We start from the raw sequence: 16,878 nt of genomic DNA, 5'->3' as shown, positions 1-16,878 counted from the left end.
TTCCATTTAACTTTCCACTAATTTATTCAAGTATTTGGGGAGATTCACAAAGAGTGGACTGCAGCTGGACTTAGTGCTTCAAGAGACACCACACACAGACGTATCCATGGGCTACAACTGACACATTCCTTGTGTCAAGCCACTCCTTATCAAGTACAAGGTCAGCACAGCCGTCTATAAGTTTTAGAGCACTTCATTCGTCTCTCAGCTGACCAGCTTTATGAAGATGCTGATTTAATTTTTACAGCAGGATTTGGCACCTGCCCACACTGCCAAAAGCACCAAAAGTTGGTTAAATGACCATGGTGTTGGTGTGCTTGAATGGCCAGCAAACTCACCAGACCTCAACACTATAGAATCTAACTTGTATTTTCAAGAGAAAAATTTGAAACAAGAGACCAAAAAAATGCTGACAGCCACTGTCAAAGAAACCTGGGCTTCCATACCACCTCAGCAGTGCCACAGACTGATCACCTCCATGCCAGGGCGAATTGAGGCAGTGATCAAAGCAAAAGGAGTCCCTACGAAGTATTGAGTACATGTACAGTAAATGAACATGTTTCCCAGGAGGCTAACAATTCACTAAAAATTTTTTTTTGATTGGTCTTATAAAGTATTCAAATTTTCTGAGATAGTGAATATGTTGGTTTTTTCCTGTGTGTGATGAATCTATGAGTTTCACTTTTTGTATTGAATTACTAAAATAAATCAACTTTTTAATGATATTCTAATTTGAGCTGCACCTGTATGTAGTGGAAAACTAAATCCAACGTGTATTAGAGCCCCCACAACATGAGATATAAATGGATGCAGATGCTGAATATCTTTTTTAAATGTAGTTTTTGTTAATATTAGTCTTTATTATTAAAGGTCCACCCCATTATTTCAAATTCTGCTTCATTGCCATGCTTTAAGTAACACTCACTTCCAGTGTTTTAGACCTGGTCCAACCTTTAATATCCATCATGTTAATCTTAAATTCATACTTGAAAGACATAGAAAGATAAACTATGTAGAACTAAAAGTATGAGATTTACAGAGTGTGGAGCTAAAATCATGGCTATTTCCATAGTAATTGACTGTCAACTTGACAATCTTATGACAATAGTAATGGACCCTGGCTATCATGCTTAAAGCAGTCTGCTGTGGAAAATGTCCTCTCATAACCATTCATAGCTTAATACAATTAGAATAAGAGTTCTGAAACTAATTTAGAGAAAAGCACACTGCATTTTATATTGCAAAGGGCAATGAAGTATAAACACTGGAAATATTGGTCTTTATCGAATGACTTTCATGCATCATGAGGTTTCATTCTTTTGAGTCTGTTTTATAGGGAAAAGGTCAGAAATGTCTTACAGCACTATGCTTTATCTAATCATCGTCATCATCATCATCATCACTATCATCATCATGCTGTCTTTTCTTTTCTTCTTCTTTGGGTGGACTAACTGCAGGTGGAAGATCGAGTCGTGCCCAAGACATTGGCTCAGCTTTCTTCAAAACAATCTCAATCTTAGCAGCCATCATATTCAGTGTGCTTTTACTTGTGTCGATAACCTATGAGAATGAAAAAAAAAAAAAAGGCTTTTTATTACTGAGCAATGATGTGTGCGTGTGTATATAATCACTTAATATAATTTCATTTTATTTATGTTAAGCTTAGAATAAGGAACACGATCTCAGAGCAGCTTTACGTAGATCTCTAATGAGCACTGAAAAACCTCCTAAAAACCTTTGAGAGAAACAGTGCTCTAACACTACTGAATAAAATCAAGTCCGTGTGTTAAAGTAGGTTCATTATCAGCACTATAGTCTTAAAATAGCCATTGAATATTATGCATTCTTAGATCAATATTTTATACTTACACCCCATAAAATTATCTTCTGTTCAAATTCCTTATCTCCATCGAATATGATATGGATATCCAGCTGCAACAGAGGGACTTACTTTCAGAATGAGGTAATGTGAGTTTTCAGAACATCCATAAACAATGCTTTAAACTACAAAATAATACACGTTTCATGGCATAGTGCTGTAATACCTTGGTACTATTCCCATCCACATAGCTCAGCTCGGGGATGGAGTTTTTGGCATAAACAGTTATGGTGACTTGACTTCCTGTTTGGTGCCAATCGAACCTGCATGGCACAACCTTCTTACCCTGAAAACAGACAGACACGAAAAAAAAAAGATCAGGCTCATATTCCCAAAAGCAATTTCTTTCTAAATTAAAATGAGGTACAACAAACATACAAACAAATGGGAAAAAAAAAAAAAAAAAAAACTGCATTAACACAGCCTTTATTTGGTTTCTTCAGCCTTACATGTTGTGTGTGTGTGTGTGTGTGTGTGTGTGTGTATATATATATATATATATATATATATATATATATATATATATATATATATATATATATATATATATATATATATATATATTGATTAACTTTATCCTATAAAGACCTACACTGTGCCCTCACACCCATTTCACTGGAACTGAGGGCATCAAAACTGTTCCAGCATGACAATGTTCCCGTGCACAAAGCAAGTGCCATGAGAGATGCTTTGCCAAATTTGGAGTGAAGCAGCTTGAGTGGCCTGCACAGAACCCCCTCCTCACTAATGCCCTTGTGGCTGAATGAGCACAAATTTTTCACATCCATAATCTAAAATCTAGCAGAAAGCTTTCACAGAAAAGAAGAATTTATTATGACTTAATCTGGAATGTTCAGCACCAGAGGCAATTGCATTAAGCCTATGCAGGAAGCCCAGCTTCCCCTAAGATTTCATTAGAATGCAGCAATGAAATGTTTACCATAGTGTCTCTATTATTCATCAGTCTTGGTGGAACTGAAAAGATCTAATATCTCACTGGAATATTGCAGTTTGCTCATTAAACTCAAAGTGTTTTCAGCAGACAGCACAGCTTATATGAAAATCACCTTAGAATCCCCCAACCACTTAGCTAACAGAGACCTACTGAAGCTTGTGTGTCAAATAGTGTCTGTCTGTCGTTTGTGCAGCTCTTATAAACTCTTACTGGACAACAGGTTTTAATACGTCATTTTGAGTTCTGCCCAGCTGCATGGCTTCACTGGGAGTTAAAGGAGTATCGGCTGGTGGGATACGGCCAGAATAAGGAATAAAATAACACTTGTTTAATGGACAGAACGCTCTTTGTTTGGCTTTTCATTATTGCATTTCATTCGTTTTTATTTTAAGTTATATACCGTATACAACAGTCTATGTGGCAAATTTTGAATCTATTAATGAGGGGCAACTACGAATTAAACAAAATGACACATAAATGCCTAAGATCTTAATAAATCAAATGTCACAGAGCAAAGGTCTGTTTATTATTAATCCTGGATTCCAAATTCCTTTTGAATGTGTAATAATGTCTTGGAACCAGTACAGTAATATAAACCTATCCATCAGTGCTGCAAATGTAACATACAGTATACAATTTTGTTCAAGTGTCACAGTCTAACACAATGTTCTAAATGTAGGTGTAAATAGTCGTGTAGATCATCTAAGAGTTTCAACGGTCACTGGCAACTAGACAAATATCTTAAATTACGTTTGATTTATAATAAAGATACTAAACAAAAGAATATCTGTTTCCCTTTTTTTTACTTGTAGGGGTCACTAGACTTGTTGTGACCTTATTTGTTGATGCAAACAGAAATCAGTTTGCTTTTGGCTATATAAAGAAAGGTCAAAATGTTACCATGTGAAGGGTTTTCTCAAGCGAATAAAACAAAACAGCTGTCCCTCCTCTGAACATGTCCAAACCATCTTAATCTCGCATCCCTCACCTTGTCTCCAAAATGTCCTACATGCGCTGTCCCTCTAATAAACTTGTTTCTAATCCTGTCCATCCTCGTCACTCCCAACGAAAACCTGAACATCTTCAGCTCTGCTACCTCCAGCTCTGCCTCATGTCTTTTACTTAATACCACTGTCTCTAAATCATAAAACATCGCAGGTCTCACCACAGTCCTATAAACTTTCCCTTTCACTCTGTATAAATCAAATAATAATAATACTGTAAAAATGTTGAACTGTTGACCTATTGTATTAGCGATATTATGGGGTTGCTGACAGAGGTTTATGGTCTAACGGTCGTTTTTAAAGGGTTTGTTCAACGCAGGTCATTTCTCAACACTATTTATGAGTCTTGAAAGGAATTCATGACATGAGTCAAGATGTTTCTATATAAGCCTTTAGAAACACTGTTCCACTCAACTACTCCTCTACTGTGGGCCTACTATTCTATAGAACCCTGTCCTAAAATGAGATCACAGTCACAGAACAATACTCTAAATATCATAGAAAAAGACATACCGCATCTTTTTTCCGCCATAGGTGTTTTCCTTTGGTGCAGCCCTCCTGAGACAGAAAAGTGTTGAAGTCGGACGTTTTCCTCTTGCAGCAGCTCCAGTATTTCATCCTTACAAGAAAACCAAGACGATGAGAACATTTGTAACTTTCTTAGCTAGCATTATCTCAAAAGTACCTGGAAATATTGTTTATTAGTTCTTTATTTACCCCTCGTGGAAGATCGGGAATCCAGCATGATACATGCAAACTTCCTCAAGGCTCTCTGGTCCATTGAAATTCTAACAGGATGATCAGAATAAAGCATTCATTAATACATTACTAGCTGGTACAGTAGTTCAGATGAAGACACTACCTAATTGTACATTTTGTGCATTAACAAACCTTAGTGCAGCCTCCATTTTTACAACATGTACCAATCTTAACTTCATCACCTTCTTCCTCTGTAAAACAAACAAATAACATCCCCTTCACGAATAGCAAGAAAAAGAGAGAGACAGAAAAAGACAAGCACAGCTTGAACGTAAGCATTTTTCTTACTATATGCATAGAATTCTAACCCCAGTAGCCAAAAGGAAACCCCCACATATTCAACATTACATATTCTTACTCACCTTTTTGCTCAGGTGCATTATCTGACAGCTTGAGCTTTTCTAAAGCCTGCTTAAGTGAAGCAGAGACTTTCTGTGGTAATCTCGATATTGGTTCATCTGGACTGCAAAAAGAAAAGGTGAAAGAGTTTGGATACATGTCCAATCCTAGAACATAGGCCCACAAGTCACAATAATTGTACTGATTCTTTTGGCTTTCCTTGATATTATTAATTTTTTACAGAAGAATAAATAATCACCAATAATTTAGACGTTGCCTTGATTATGTACTCTCATGCATGCTTTCAAATTCAAATATTTGCTAAATAAACAGTGCAATTTAAATTTAGGATGTGTAGCACTAGTACCGATTTTTATTTAAACATGGTGCACAATGCAATAACAATGTTTTTGAAGTAGAAATCTAGAAAAAATAGTTCTAGTGTTTCAAATAATCCAATCATAGTCAATTATCTCAGGGACTGGCCCACTCAAGCTGTAAGAGCTGCAGCTAAACACCAGTAAACCAAAGACCTTTAATAACAGGTTAATTAACTTACCTCTAATTAATGACTTCATAGTTAGTGCAGTTTTTGTTAACAGCACCAAAGAGTGAAATTTGTATCATTGCTTTAGTTGTACGTTTTTATTTTATTCCTGTTTTACTCATTTATTTTTTAAGAATTAAAATTTTAATGGCCTTTGAAAGTGTGTACTTGTATTATTACACTATTATATCATTGGCATGCAATTGTGTTTAAATAAAAATAATATAATTAACACCATTATTCTTGGGGGAAAATATTTCTGGCATCTAACTAAAGCAGTTATCACGACAGACTTTTAAAACACATTGGTTTTCCATTACAAGCACAGTTTTTTTTTAAGTACCAGTCAAAAAATGTCACAATGAACACATGACAATGCACACCTGTGAAATGAAAACCATTCCAGGTGACTACATCATGAAGCTGACTAAGAAAATTGCCAAGAATGTGAAAAGCTGCAATAAAAATAAAAAGGTAGATACTTTGGACAATCTAAAATAGAAAACATATATTCTGGGTTGTTTAACACATTTCGGATTGCTACATAATTCCATACATGTTCTTTTTTAGTTTGGATTTCTTCAGTATTATTGTACGATGTTGAAAATAATTAAAAAAAAAAAAAAATGAAGAAAAACCACTGAATGAGAAGGTGAGTCCAAACTTTTCCTTGAAACTATAGATTACAGCATTAGTAAGTAGTGTGGGAATGTCTATTACCTGGGTCGCTGAATAGCTTCAACAGGTTTTGGTGCTTGAATGATAGACTCATTGAACTTTGGTTTAAAGTCATCCACATCCTTTTTTTCTCCAGATGTCCTGACCTCAGGTTTGATGGGTTCAGGAGGTTTCTCCTGGTTATGAGGTCCCTTTGTACAACCCTGAACATTTAGAAACAGTTTAAAAGCTGTATCTCAATCCATAGCAAATGAAACGTTATTTAGTCCTAAAGTTATACTTACAGCAATACTAAGGAAATCGGAAAAGTCAGTTGTGCGTCTCTTACAGCATGACCAACCCTAATGATATGGAAAAAATAAAACCGCATATAAATACAAACAGGCTTGGATGTAAAAAATAATAATAAAAAATATAACTTTGTATAAATCGTGCATGGGAATGTTTTTTTTTTAATCATTATTTACCTTTAGAGCATCGTGAAAAACAGGCACTCCTGGGTGGTAGGTGCATGCATCTGTGGATAGAGAATTAAAGTGAACTAAGTGCATTTGTAAAGTTATAATATATTAATTGTCTCTTTTAAACAAAATACTTCTCAGCTTACTAGCTACACAGATACCTGGCTAGGTTACAACTAACAAATAACTAGGGAGGTTTTCATCGCCATGCTTGTTTAATGAAATGGGTTATAACTAACCAATAATTTGAGCAATATTTATTATTGAATATATTTTTTTCCAACATTACATTACAGTTATTTGTGCATGATGAGTTCTTTAAGCCAGATGCCGCATGCAGCAAACCTTTCAGCCTCGCAAAGCTTCCTAACTCACCGTCGAGATTCTTTTCAGGGTCAAAACGTTGTCCACATCCCTTATTATAACAAAGCAAAGACATTATGTAGATGAATATATCTATAAAAAGCTCTAAATGATTACGGAAATGAGCCTGGGTCAGAAAAGGACTCGATCGGATCTAAAGCGCTACTGGCCGCTTCCTCCTTCCGCCATAACCGTATGATTCAGGACTGCAAGTCGACCACCAACACCGAGTGGATTCCCGATTTCAGGCATTAAGAATCGAGAACCGATATGGTTTTTTTTTTTTTATTAGCATTTTTTTTTTGTTTGTTTTACTTGATTTTTTTTTTAAATGTATTTAACCTTTTAATTACATTTAGTACAATTTGAAAACCTTAATTAAATGTATTTTGGTACAACAACAGATTTCTTTTATCCTTAGTTGTACAAATATAATGGAATGTAAACCTGTTTGTAAAACATGTCCAAACCATCACAATCTCGCCTCCTTCACTTTGTCTCCAAAATGTTCTACATGCGCTGTCCCTCTAATAAATTCATTTCTAATCCTGTCCATCCCCGTTACTCCCAATGATAATCTCAACATCTTCAGCTCTGCTACCTCCAGCTCCACTTCCTGTCTTTTACTCAATGCCACTGTCTCTAAACCATACAACATCGCAGGTCTCACCACAGTCCTATAAACTTTCCCTTTCACTGTTCACTGTTGACCCCAGGTACCTGAACTCCTCCACCTTCTCCACCTCTTCTCCCTGCAACCGCACCGCACCACTCCACTCCACTCCACTGCCCTGCCTCTCATTCACACACATGTACTCTGTTTTACTCCTACTGACTCCTACTTTCAATCCCCTTCTCTCCGGCACGTACCTTCACCTCTCCAGGCTCTTCTCAACCTGCTCCCTACTCCCACCACAAATCACAATATAATCCGAAACATCATAGTCCAGGTTTAATGTTAAATGCACTATACAAATAAAATAAAATGTAATTGAATTTTTACAACAACAACAAGAGAAATCTTTGGAATAACCACCCCACCAATGCCTGAGACTTCTTACGATCTTATCTAAAGCACCTTTAAATACATAAAACAAAAGAACTCTGATAAAGCTGTAACATTTCTGGAACAAGCCAGAAAGATAGTTTAATAGATATAGTTCAGATGAACTATCAGATCCAAAGTATAATTGCTAGCAACATGAACAAGGACAGAAAGGGGAAAAAAAATTCTGCATTCTACAAAAATGATAATTGTTTTAATTGGTCACTGAAGAACACTGAACTCTTTGTCGTGTTCATAAAAAAGTCTGAGTTAACTTTCGCTATGTGACATCATGTTGTATCACGCTGGGAGTAGCCATTAGAAAATTGGTTAATTAAGACCATAAAGGGATGTACATTGACAGCAACAACAGTTAAATAGGCAGTGTCATACATGTTGTCAAACAGACGGTTAAATTATATTAATGGGCCCAAAGTTCATGTCCCACACCATTACACCACATCCTGTGCCCAGTGAAGCCTCAGCCTTTTCTCCTCATCACAGTTGTACACACACACACATACAGTATATATATATATATATATATATATATATATATATATATATATATATATATATATATATATATATATATATATATATATATATATATAATGATTTTTTTGCTGACACAGAATTGGCAGAAAACATATAATTCAATTCAATTCAATACAATTCAGTTTTAGTTGTAACTTTGTTCTTTATAAATTTATACCCAATGAGCAAGCCAGTGGTGACTGTGCAAGGAAAAACTCCCTGAGATAGAATGAGGAAGAAACCTAGAAAGGAACCAGACTCAAAAGAGAACCCATTCTCATCTGGGTATCACAAAATGTACATTCATTATAGATGGGTCCAGCCTGAAATGCATGTGGACAGGCATTCCCAGTAAAGTACTCAGTGAGTGTATAATCATAATAACATCACATACACTGACCCACAGGTTACAAGAACCAAGTGTTTCAGGGTGGTATTATTGTATCATATAATTGTATCGACTGGGTGGGGCTTGATCAAGCTTTAAAGCTGGATAAAATAATGCAATTTAAAAAAATTAAAACAGTAGTAATAGAAGGCATTTTATAGATGTTAGAAAAAATGCTGTTTATTTATGAACAAATGTCCAACTTCATTTTGTTGATTACAACACAAAATTACATACAACTGTATCCTATTCCCTTATTCGAGTGACCAATAATAATAATAATAATAATAATAATAATAATAATAATACAAATAATAATAATAATAATAATAATAATAATAATAATAATAATAATACAAATAATAATAATAATAATAATTATTATTATTATAATTATTAATATTATTATTATTAATTATTATTATTATTATTATTATTATTTGTATTATTATTATTATTATTATTATTATTATTATTATTATTTGTATTATTATTATTATTATTATTATTATTATTATTATTATTATTATTATTATTATTATTATTATCTAAATTAAATAATCCAAATAAGTAACAGAGGAAAAAATCCCTTGAATAAGGGAATAGGGTTATCAGTCTCTCAAAGTAGTTGCCCATGAGCAAAAATCTGAGGATTTTAAACGACCATGTAATCGAAGATCTTATCGTATTTGTAAGGCACCCAAACCGCATCGCATCCTCGTGTTTCTCTCATTACGTTCGCGCGCGCGGAGCGGACAGCTGACTCGTGAGCGCGCTTTGCGAGCCGTGCACGACGCACAGTAAACAGCGCTGGCAAAGTGACTGAATCAACATCAAGAATGAGAAGAGGATTTATTTACGGTGCACAGTCGAGCCGTGGCTAATATTACCCTCAGATATAGAGGTAAGACATGGCTTTCTGATCCTAATGGCAGACAACCTGTGAATAGTTATTTTATGTGGCAGAACAGACAACATAGAAAGTTAATCTCTTTTCATTGCACAACACACACACTATATATACTTTATGTATGTGTGTGTGTGTGTGTGTGTGTGTGTGTGTGTGTGTGTGTGTGTGTGTGTGTGTGTGTGTATGTATGTATGTATGTATATATATATATATATATATATATATATATATATATATATATATATATATATATATATATATATATATGTATACAAATTATATATAGTATGTGTGCGAATTATTGCAGTTCTTTCTTTACCTTACAAAATAATATTACTTTTTTTCGATTACGACTGTGCTTTCTGCTCTGAGGTTGAACAAATCTAAATTCAGACCTTGGCTCACTTTTGTTATCCTGACCAAAATCTTTTCATCTTCTCTACAATTAACTGTTGGCAGCATGTCAAGAAGCCAGCCAATTTTATATGGCTTTGTGAATTAATCTGTGTACCATTTATAGCAATTTATTGTAATTTCTCCTTTATAGGGACACCGGATGATGGCATGGCTCTAACCAGCATTTGTGGGAGAAATATGAGAGCCGATCTCTCCAGCTTTTCTTTTTTGCTTCATTGCTTGCTTACCTGTTGTGCACAGATTCAGGCTCTCGAATCGCAAGTTTATCAGTTCACCAGGTCTGTCTACAATGCTGCAATTTACGAGAACTCGCCAGCTCGATCCTACCTAAGGAGTGAGATCAGAATGGGGATAGTTCTGTCAAAGTCCATCTCATGGGATATTGAATACTTCATCTTGTCTGGGGATGATGATGGGCTATTTGAAGCTGAGGAGTATGTCTTGGGAGACTTTTGTTTCCTACGCATACATACAAAGGGTGAAAGCTCTGCTATTTTAAATCGTGAAATAAAAGACAACTACACGTTAACTGTCTATGCTACAGCCAGTGATGGTCTAAATGCGTCTACAAAAGTCAATGTGAAAGTCATGGACATGAATGACCTTCGACCTTTATTCTTACCCACCACTTATACCATCACTGTACCTGAAAGCACCCCACTGGGGGCCAGTGTCGCCCAGGTCACTGCCACTGATGCTGACATAGGTTCAAATGGTGAATTCTATTATTTCTTCAGGAAATTAGTGGAGGAATTTACTGTCCATCCCACCAGTGGTATTATATACCTTACAGCAAAACTCAATATTGAAGAGAATACAAAATTTGAGATTGAGGTGTTGGCAGTAGATCGTGGAATGAAGGTTTATGAAAACAATGGCGTAAGCAGCACAGCTAAAGTAATGTTCAACATCGTACGTGTAAATGAATTTACACCAAGAGTAAGTGTTGTTGCACTTGACGCATCTTTAACGGACAAAGATCCAGTGTATGCCGTGGTCACAGTGGAGGATTTGGATGAAGGTCCAAATGGGGAAATTGAGTGGGTTTGTGTCAGTGAAGGTGACCCACTAGAACAGTTTGTTCTCAAGAAAGCACCACGTGGCAATGATTACTTGTTAAAATTGTCTGAACCAGCAGACTGGCATACAGTTCCATATGCCTATAATCTCACTTTTAAGGCCAAAGACCGAGGCATACCTCCAAAGCTTTCCAATACTCCAATTCTTCAGCTCTTGGTAAAAAGGCCAGAGCCTGTGCTTTTTAAATTTGAGGAAGATATTTACAGAGCTACAGTGAATGAAATGGCTCCTCCTGGAACTATCATACAGACTGTCAGAATCTCTCCTAAGCCAGAGTATGTGAAATATAGCTTAAGTCTTACCACGGATTCCACATATTTCAGCATTAATACATTTACTGGAGTCATCTCAACACTAAGTCCATTCACCATGCTAGGACAAGAGCTTTTTGAACTGGAGGTAAAAGAAGCCATGAGTGGTCTGAGCACTAAAGTACAGATCACTGTAGAGGATGCTAATGATAACGCTCCAACATTTACCCAAGCATTCTACAAAGTGTCTGTCAGCGAGAACACTCCTTCCGATACTGTTGTACTTGTCATATCAGCAGTAGATGATGACAATGGGGATAATGGCTGCATAACATACAGTATACCAAGCCTTCAGCCTCTGCCCTTCACTATTAACCAGAATACAGGTGAAATAATGATATCACAAGAACTTGATTTTGAATCATCTTTGGAAACATATATTTTCTCTGTTCGTGCTTCTGACTGGGGCTTGCCTTATAGAAGAGAAAGTGAGGTAAATGTGACAGTAGAAATCTTGAACATCAATGACAATCCACCCCACTTTGAACGTGTGTCATGTGAAGGAATAATTGCGCAAGAGTTCACAGTGGGACAGACAATAATAACTTTTTCCGCTATTGACATTGATGATCTTGGTTTGGTAAAATATAAGATATTGTCCGGAAATGAAAAGAGCATCTTCAGTTTAAATCCAGACTCTGGGATGTTGTCCCTGAGGAAGTCCCTTGTTAGTGCCAATGTTAAAAATGATCTGTTTAGTTTGGAAATAGCAGCCACAGATGGCGAGTTATTCTCTGAGCCCACTTTCGTCAACATATCAGTTGTGAAAGGGAAAACTTTGAGTAATTTTAATTGTGATAACACCAAAATTGGAGAAAAAACAGCTGAACAGCTCCTCAAAAAAGCCAGTGCAATAGACAAGTCAAAGTTTGAAGTGAGTTACAGTGACCTATATTCTGTCAACCATCACACACCTCAGTTTGAATCATTTCCCTCTGTTATTGTAATTCGGGAGGATTTGCCTGTTGGATCAACAGTCATTAAAGTGAACACCATTGACAAAGATACAGGCTTCAATGCTCGCATTCTACACGTTATATCCGATGGGAATACTGACGACTGTTTCAATATTGATATGGAAACTGGTGTGATTTACATCTATCAACCACTGGATCGTGAAAAGTCAGACCGGTATCTTCTTAATATAAGTATATATGACATGGGTCTGCTTCAGAGGTCTAGCTGGAGGCTGGTAACTGTAAACATTGATGATGTAAATGATAATAGCCCTCAGTTCTCCTTGGAGAGCTACACTGCAGTGGTGCAAGAGAACACAGCCATTGGCACGGAAGTTATAAAAATTGTAGCCTCAGATTATGACCTGGAATGTAATGGTGAAATCTTTTACACAATATTGACTAGTACAAATCTTTTCACTATTAACAGTACAACTGGTTCGGTCTATGTTTCTGGCCAGTTGGACAGAGAGTCATTGGTAGATATTACTTTAAATATTGAAGCCAGAGACAAGGCAGAGAGAGGGAATCAAAAAACCTCAGTGACAACATTAAAGATCTATCTAGAGGATTTGAATGACTGCCCACCCATGTTTATTCCTAACAGTTTTAACTGCCATGTACTGGAAGACATTCCTGTAGGCACTGTCATTACATGGTTGCAAACTGAAGATCCTGACCTTCGACTAGGTGGGAGAGTAAATTATTTCCTGACCAATGACTTCAATGGGACATTCAAGGTTAATATGGACAGTGGAGCTGTCAAGGTGGCCAAGGAACTGGACTTTGAAAAGCAGCAATTCTACAATCTCTCTGTGGTTGCAGAAGATTGTGATGTCTCCGTTCAGCTTCGTTCTTTCTCTTACATTGAAGTACAGGTAGTCGATGTTAATAAAAACTTCAATGAGCCCAGCTTCTCTGAATTTGCAGTAAAAGCCACTGTTAAGGAGAACTCACGCCTTGGAACAAGTGTGATTCAAGTCACCGCTAGGGATAATGACAAGGGCAAGGATGGCCTACTGAGATACTCGATCAAATCTGGAAGTGGCCTTGGCAGGTTCTTCATTGACGAAGAGACTGGTATGTGTTTAATCACTTTAATATCTGTGCACCCTTTTTGTGGTAAAGACATTCATTCTTCTTTTACTTGCAGAGCACACACATTATATATAATTTGCACCATGAAGGGGATTAGTAATTAATATGATAGATTGCTTCTGTTATATGGAAGCATGTCATTAATTATTCATCTTCTTCTAGACATCACCTAATAGCGGGTTCTTAACATGGAATAGAAACTTCAGTAATCTCCGTTTATTAATCAGTTATCCTGCTTGAGGTATCATCTGCTTGATATGGGTTTGGTGAACCAAAAAAAGATGATTATGCAATTATTACATTTTGCTATGTTGGTGCAATAAAATGGTCTTTCATTGTGCTAGCAACAGTCTGCCAATTACGTATTATTACAAGGTTGTTGCTCTATCAAATGAAACTGCCTTTGCGAGCCATCAGAGCAAACCACTGACCTGGAAAACAAGAATTAACCTTCATGCTTTTTGAATAAGCGTTCTTAAAAAGCACTTTGTGGTCGCAGAGTTTAAATGTATAACTTTTAGTAAAAATGTGCAGTAGAAGGCTGATTCAGCAGAATTCAGCTACAGGGAAGAAAATAGTAAAAAAAAAACAAAAAAACTATAAAATAAAATAAATATTCACAATTTCTCATGTGGCATGTTGGGCAGCAGCCTGATCATTAATTACAGCTAATTACTATTGATTAAATGGCTGGAGTGCTGTGGGGTAACACAGCTGTGGTCTTCCATTCACATGTCAACTGTTCAGGTTGAGTATGTTAATCTTGCAGTGTTTAAAGTTATAACGAGTGGGGCTAGCCATTTCAACGCAGCAGGAGATAAAGGATTTTCTACTGAGAATCACCCTCAAGTTTTATTCCATGTTTAAAGTTAACTGTTTGTCAACGACATTGGCTTTGGTGTTTCTCTGCACTTCCGCTTATTAGCATCTAATTAGTGTTTCATGTTAGGAGACATGCTGAGATTTTGTCTCTCTCGCTAATTTTTGGAAGCTTTTTAAAGAGTGAAATCGGTATGTTCTTCCTGTGAAATTGAAAAGTCACATGTCTTTGCTTAATTTTCTTTAACTCCTGCTGTGATTGATTGTAGCACTGTGTGTGTTAAAGCAAGTTAGTAAAATGAACTTCCTCTGTTTAAATGTCACCGTGAACTAAAAAGATGGATGAGATTTATAGAAGGCTTATCCTCACTCCACCTCCCTGCCTTTAGCAGCTATTGGTATTCCCACCAGAACTTGGAGAAATAAGTCAAAGCACATTTTCATTTAGATTGTTGTCACGGAGTAGACTCAACTCTAATTTACCTCTGATCTGTGGCCTTTTTTATTATTTCATTCTGGATATCAAACTTTTTTTTGTAGAGGAAAAAAAAAAAAACAATTACAGGATGTCTTCATTAGCATACTCAGAATAATCTTATTATCTCATTGCTCTTTTATATGGAGATGTTTCTGGTTCCCCTGAAGCCATTAGAGCAGAGAATTATTTCCATGAACTTAAGTCTATTTTTATAGCTTAAGTCACTTTCATTTAATCACAGCTCAATGTAGAATGCATTCACTGTATATGTGGAAAAAGACAAGACCTGTTTCTTAGAGGTGAAAAGCCATTTGGGATTAGTGAGTACGACAGATTTGGCTGTATATTTTGAGAATTTTCAAGAAAGGACTGTTGGTGATTTACGTCTTCTTATATCAATTAACTGTGATTTTGGGCACAGAAGCTGAAGCATTGTTGTTCAGGACAGGTGATTTGTCTCACTGACTTTGAAATGCATATGCAGTCAAAAGGTACAGTTTATAATACTGCGGAGAAAAGTTAATTCAGAAGATAATAGGCCTGTTTGGCATGGTAGCAATGTGTGGCCATAGACGTCCATGGTCCTCTACAAGTCATTAACTTCTTCTTCTTCTTCTTTCGGCTGCTCCCATTAGGGGTCGCCACAGCGGAGCATCCGTCTCCATACCACCCTGTCCTCTACATCTGCCTCTTTCACACCAACTACCTTCATGTCTTCCCTCACCACATCCATGAACCTCCTCCTTGGCCTTCCTCTTTTTCTCCTACCTGGTGGCTCCATCCTCAGCATTCTTCTACCAATATAATTCATGTCCCTCCTCTGCACATGTCCAAACCATCTCAATCTCGCCTCCCTCACCTTGTCACCAAAACATCCTACATGCGCTGTCCCTCTAATAAACTCATTTCTAATCCTGTCCATCCTCGTCACTCCCAACGAAAACCTTAACATCTTCAGCTTTGCTACCTCCAGCTCCATCCCTGTCTTTTACTCAATGCCACTGTCTCTAATCCATACAACATCGCAGGTCTCACCACAGTCCTATAAACTTTCCCTTTCATTCTTGCAGATACCCTACTATCACAAATCACTCCTGCACTCTTTTCTTCACTTCTCTAACACACTCTCCATTACTTTGCACTGTTGACCCCAGGTACCTGAACTCCTTCACCTTTTCCAGCTCTTCTCCCTGCAACCGCATCACTCCACTGCCCTTCCTCTCATTCACACACATGTACTCTGTCTTACTCATACTGACTTTCATTCCCCTTCCCTTCAACGCATATCTTCACCTCTCCAGGCTCTTCTTAACCTGCTCCCTACTCTCACCACAAATCACAATATCATCCGCAAACATTATAGTCCAGGGAGACTCCTGTCTGACCTCGTCCGTCAACCTGTCCATCACCACTGCAAACAGGAAAGGGCTCAGGGCTGATCCTTGATGCAGTCCAACCTTCACCCTGAACCAGTCTGTTGTACCTACTGCACACTGCACTGCTGTCACAATGTCCTCATACATGTCCTGCACCACCCTCACATACTTCTCTGACACACCTGACTTCCTCATACAATACCATAACTCCTCTCTTGGCACTCTGTCATCTCTTAATCCACAAATACACAATGCAATTCCTTCTGACCTTCTCTATACTTCTCCATCAACATCCTCAAAGCAAATAAGGCATCTGTGGTGCTCTTCTTTGGCATGAAACCATACTGTTGCTCACAGATGGTCACCTCTTCTCTCAGCCTGGCTTCCACTACTCTTTCCCATAACTTCATGGTGTGACTGATCAACTTAATTCCCCTGTAGTTACTGCAAGACTGCACATCTCCTTTATGCTTAAAGA

At 37.0% G+C, this 16,878-nt stretch overlaps 2 protein-coding genes across 2 annotated transcripts in view; one reads left to right on the top strand and one right to left on the bottom strand.

Moving 5' to 3' along the window:
- Positions 1–933: 933 nt before the first annotated feature.
- chordc1b (cysteine and histidine-rich domain (CHORD) containing 1b) lies at positions 934–7,648 on the bottom strand. The gene is made up of 11 exons (XM_083569163.1): positions 6,998–7,648; positions 6,629–6,678; positions 6,446–6,502; positions 6,204–6,364; positions 4,960–5,060; positions 4,730–4,788; positions 4,556–4,626; positions 4,352–4,457; positions 2,046–2,165; positions 1,870–1,932; positions 934–1,560 (listed from the first exon to the last, which is right to left on the bottom strand). Exons 1-11 carry the CDS (start codon positions 7,059–7,061, stop codon positions 1,375–1,377), a joined length of 1,038 nt encoding a protein of 345 aa, XP_083425289.1. The 5' UTR covers positions 7,062–7,648; the 3' UTR covers positions 934–1,374.
- A 2,102-nt stretch (positions 7,649–9,750) lies between these two features.
- The window catches only part of fat3b (FAT atypical cadherin 3b), a 54,995-nt gene continuing 47,867 nt past the window's right edge, over positions 9,751–16,878 (top strand). Inside the window, exons 1-2 of the mRNA XM_083568957.1 lie at positions 9,751–9,859; positions 10,413–13,709. Of these exons, the coding sequence (XP_083425083.1) occupies positions 10,430–13,709 (3,280 nt within the window). The 5' untranslated portion in view covers positions 9,751–9,859; positions 10,413–10,429. The remainder of the gene's footprint in view (positions 9,860–10,412; positions 13,710–16,878) is intronic.

Source organism: Silurus aristotelis (assembly GCF_946808225.1).
Source record: "Silurus aristotelis genome assembly, chromosome: 18".
NCBI lineage: Eukaryota > Metazoa > Chordata > Actinopteri > Siluriformes > Siluridae > Silurus > Silurus aristotelis.
This window is presented reverse-complemented; position numbering and strand designations above follow the sequence as displayed.

Excerpts from the sequence above, each read along its gene's own strand:
- chordc1b (XM_083569163.1), bottom strand. The coding sequence starts at position 7,061 with ATGTCTTTGCTTTGTTATAATAAGGGATGTGGACAACGTTTTGACCCT. Across the intron at positions 6,365-6,445 it reads CCGATTTCCTTAGTATTGCT|GGTTGTACAAAGGGACCTCA; the intron begins GTAAGTATAACT and ends CTAAATGTTCAG. Across the intron at positions 4,627-4,729 it reads AAAATGGAGGCTGCACTAAG|AATTTCAATGGACCAGAGAG; the intron begins GTTTGTTAATGC and ends TCATCCTGTTAG.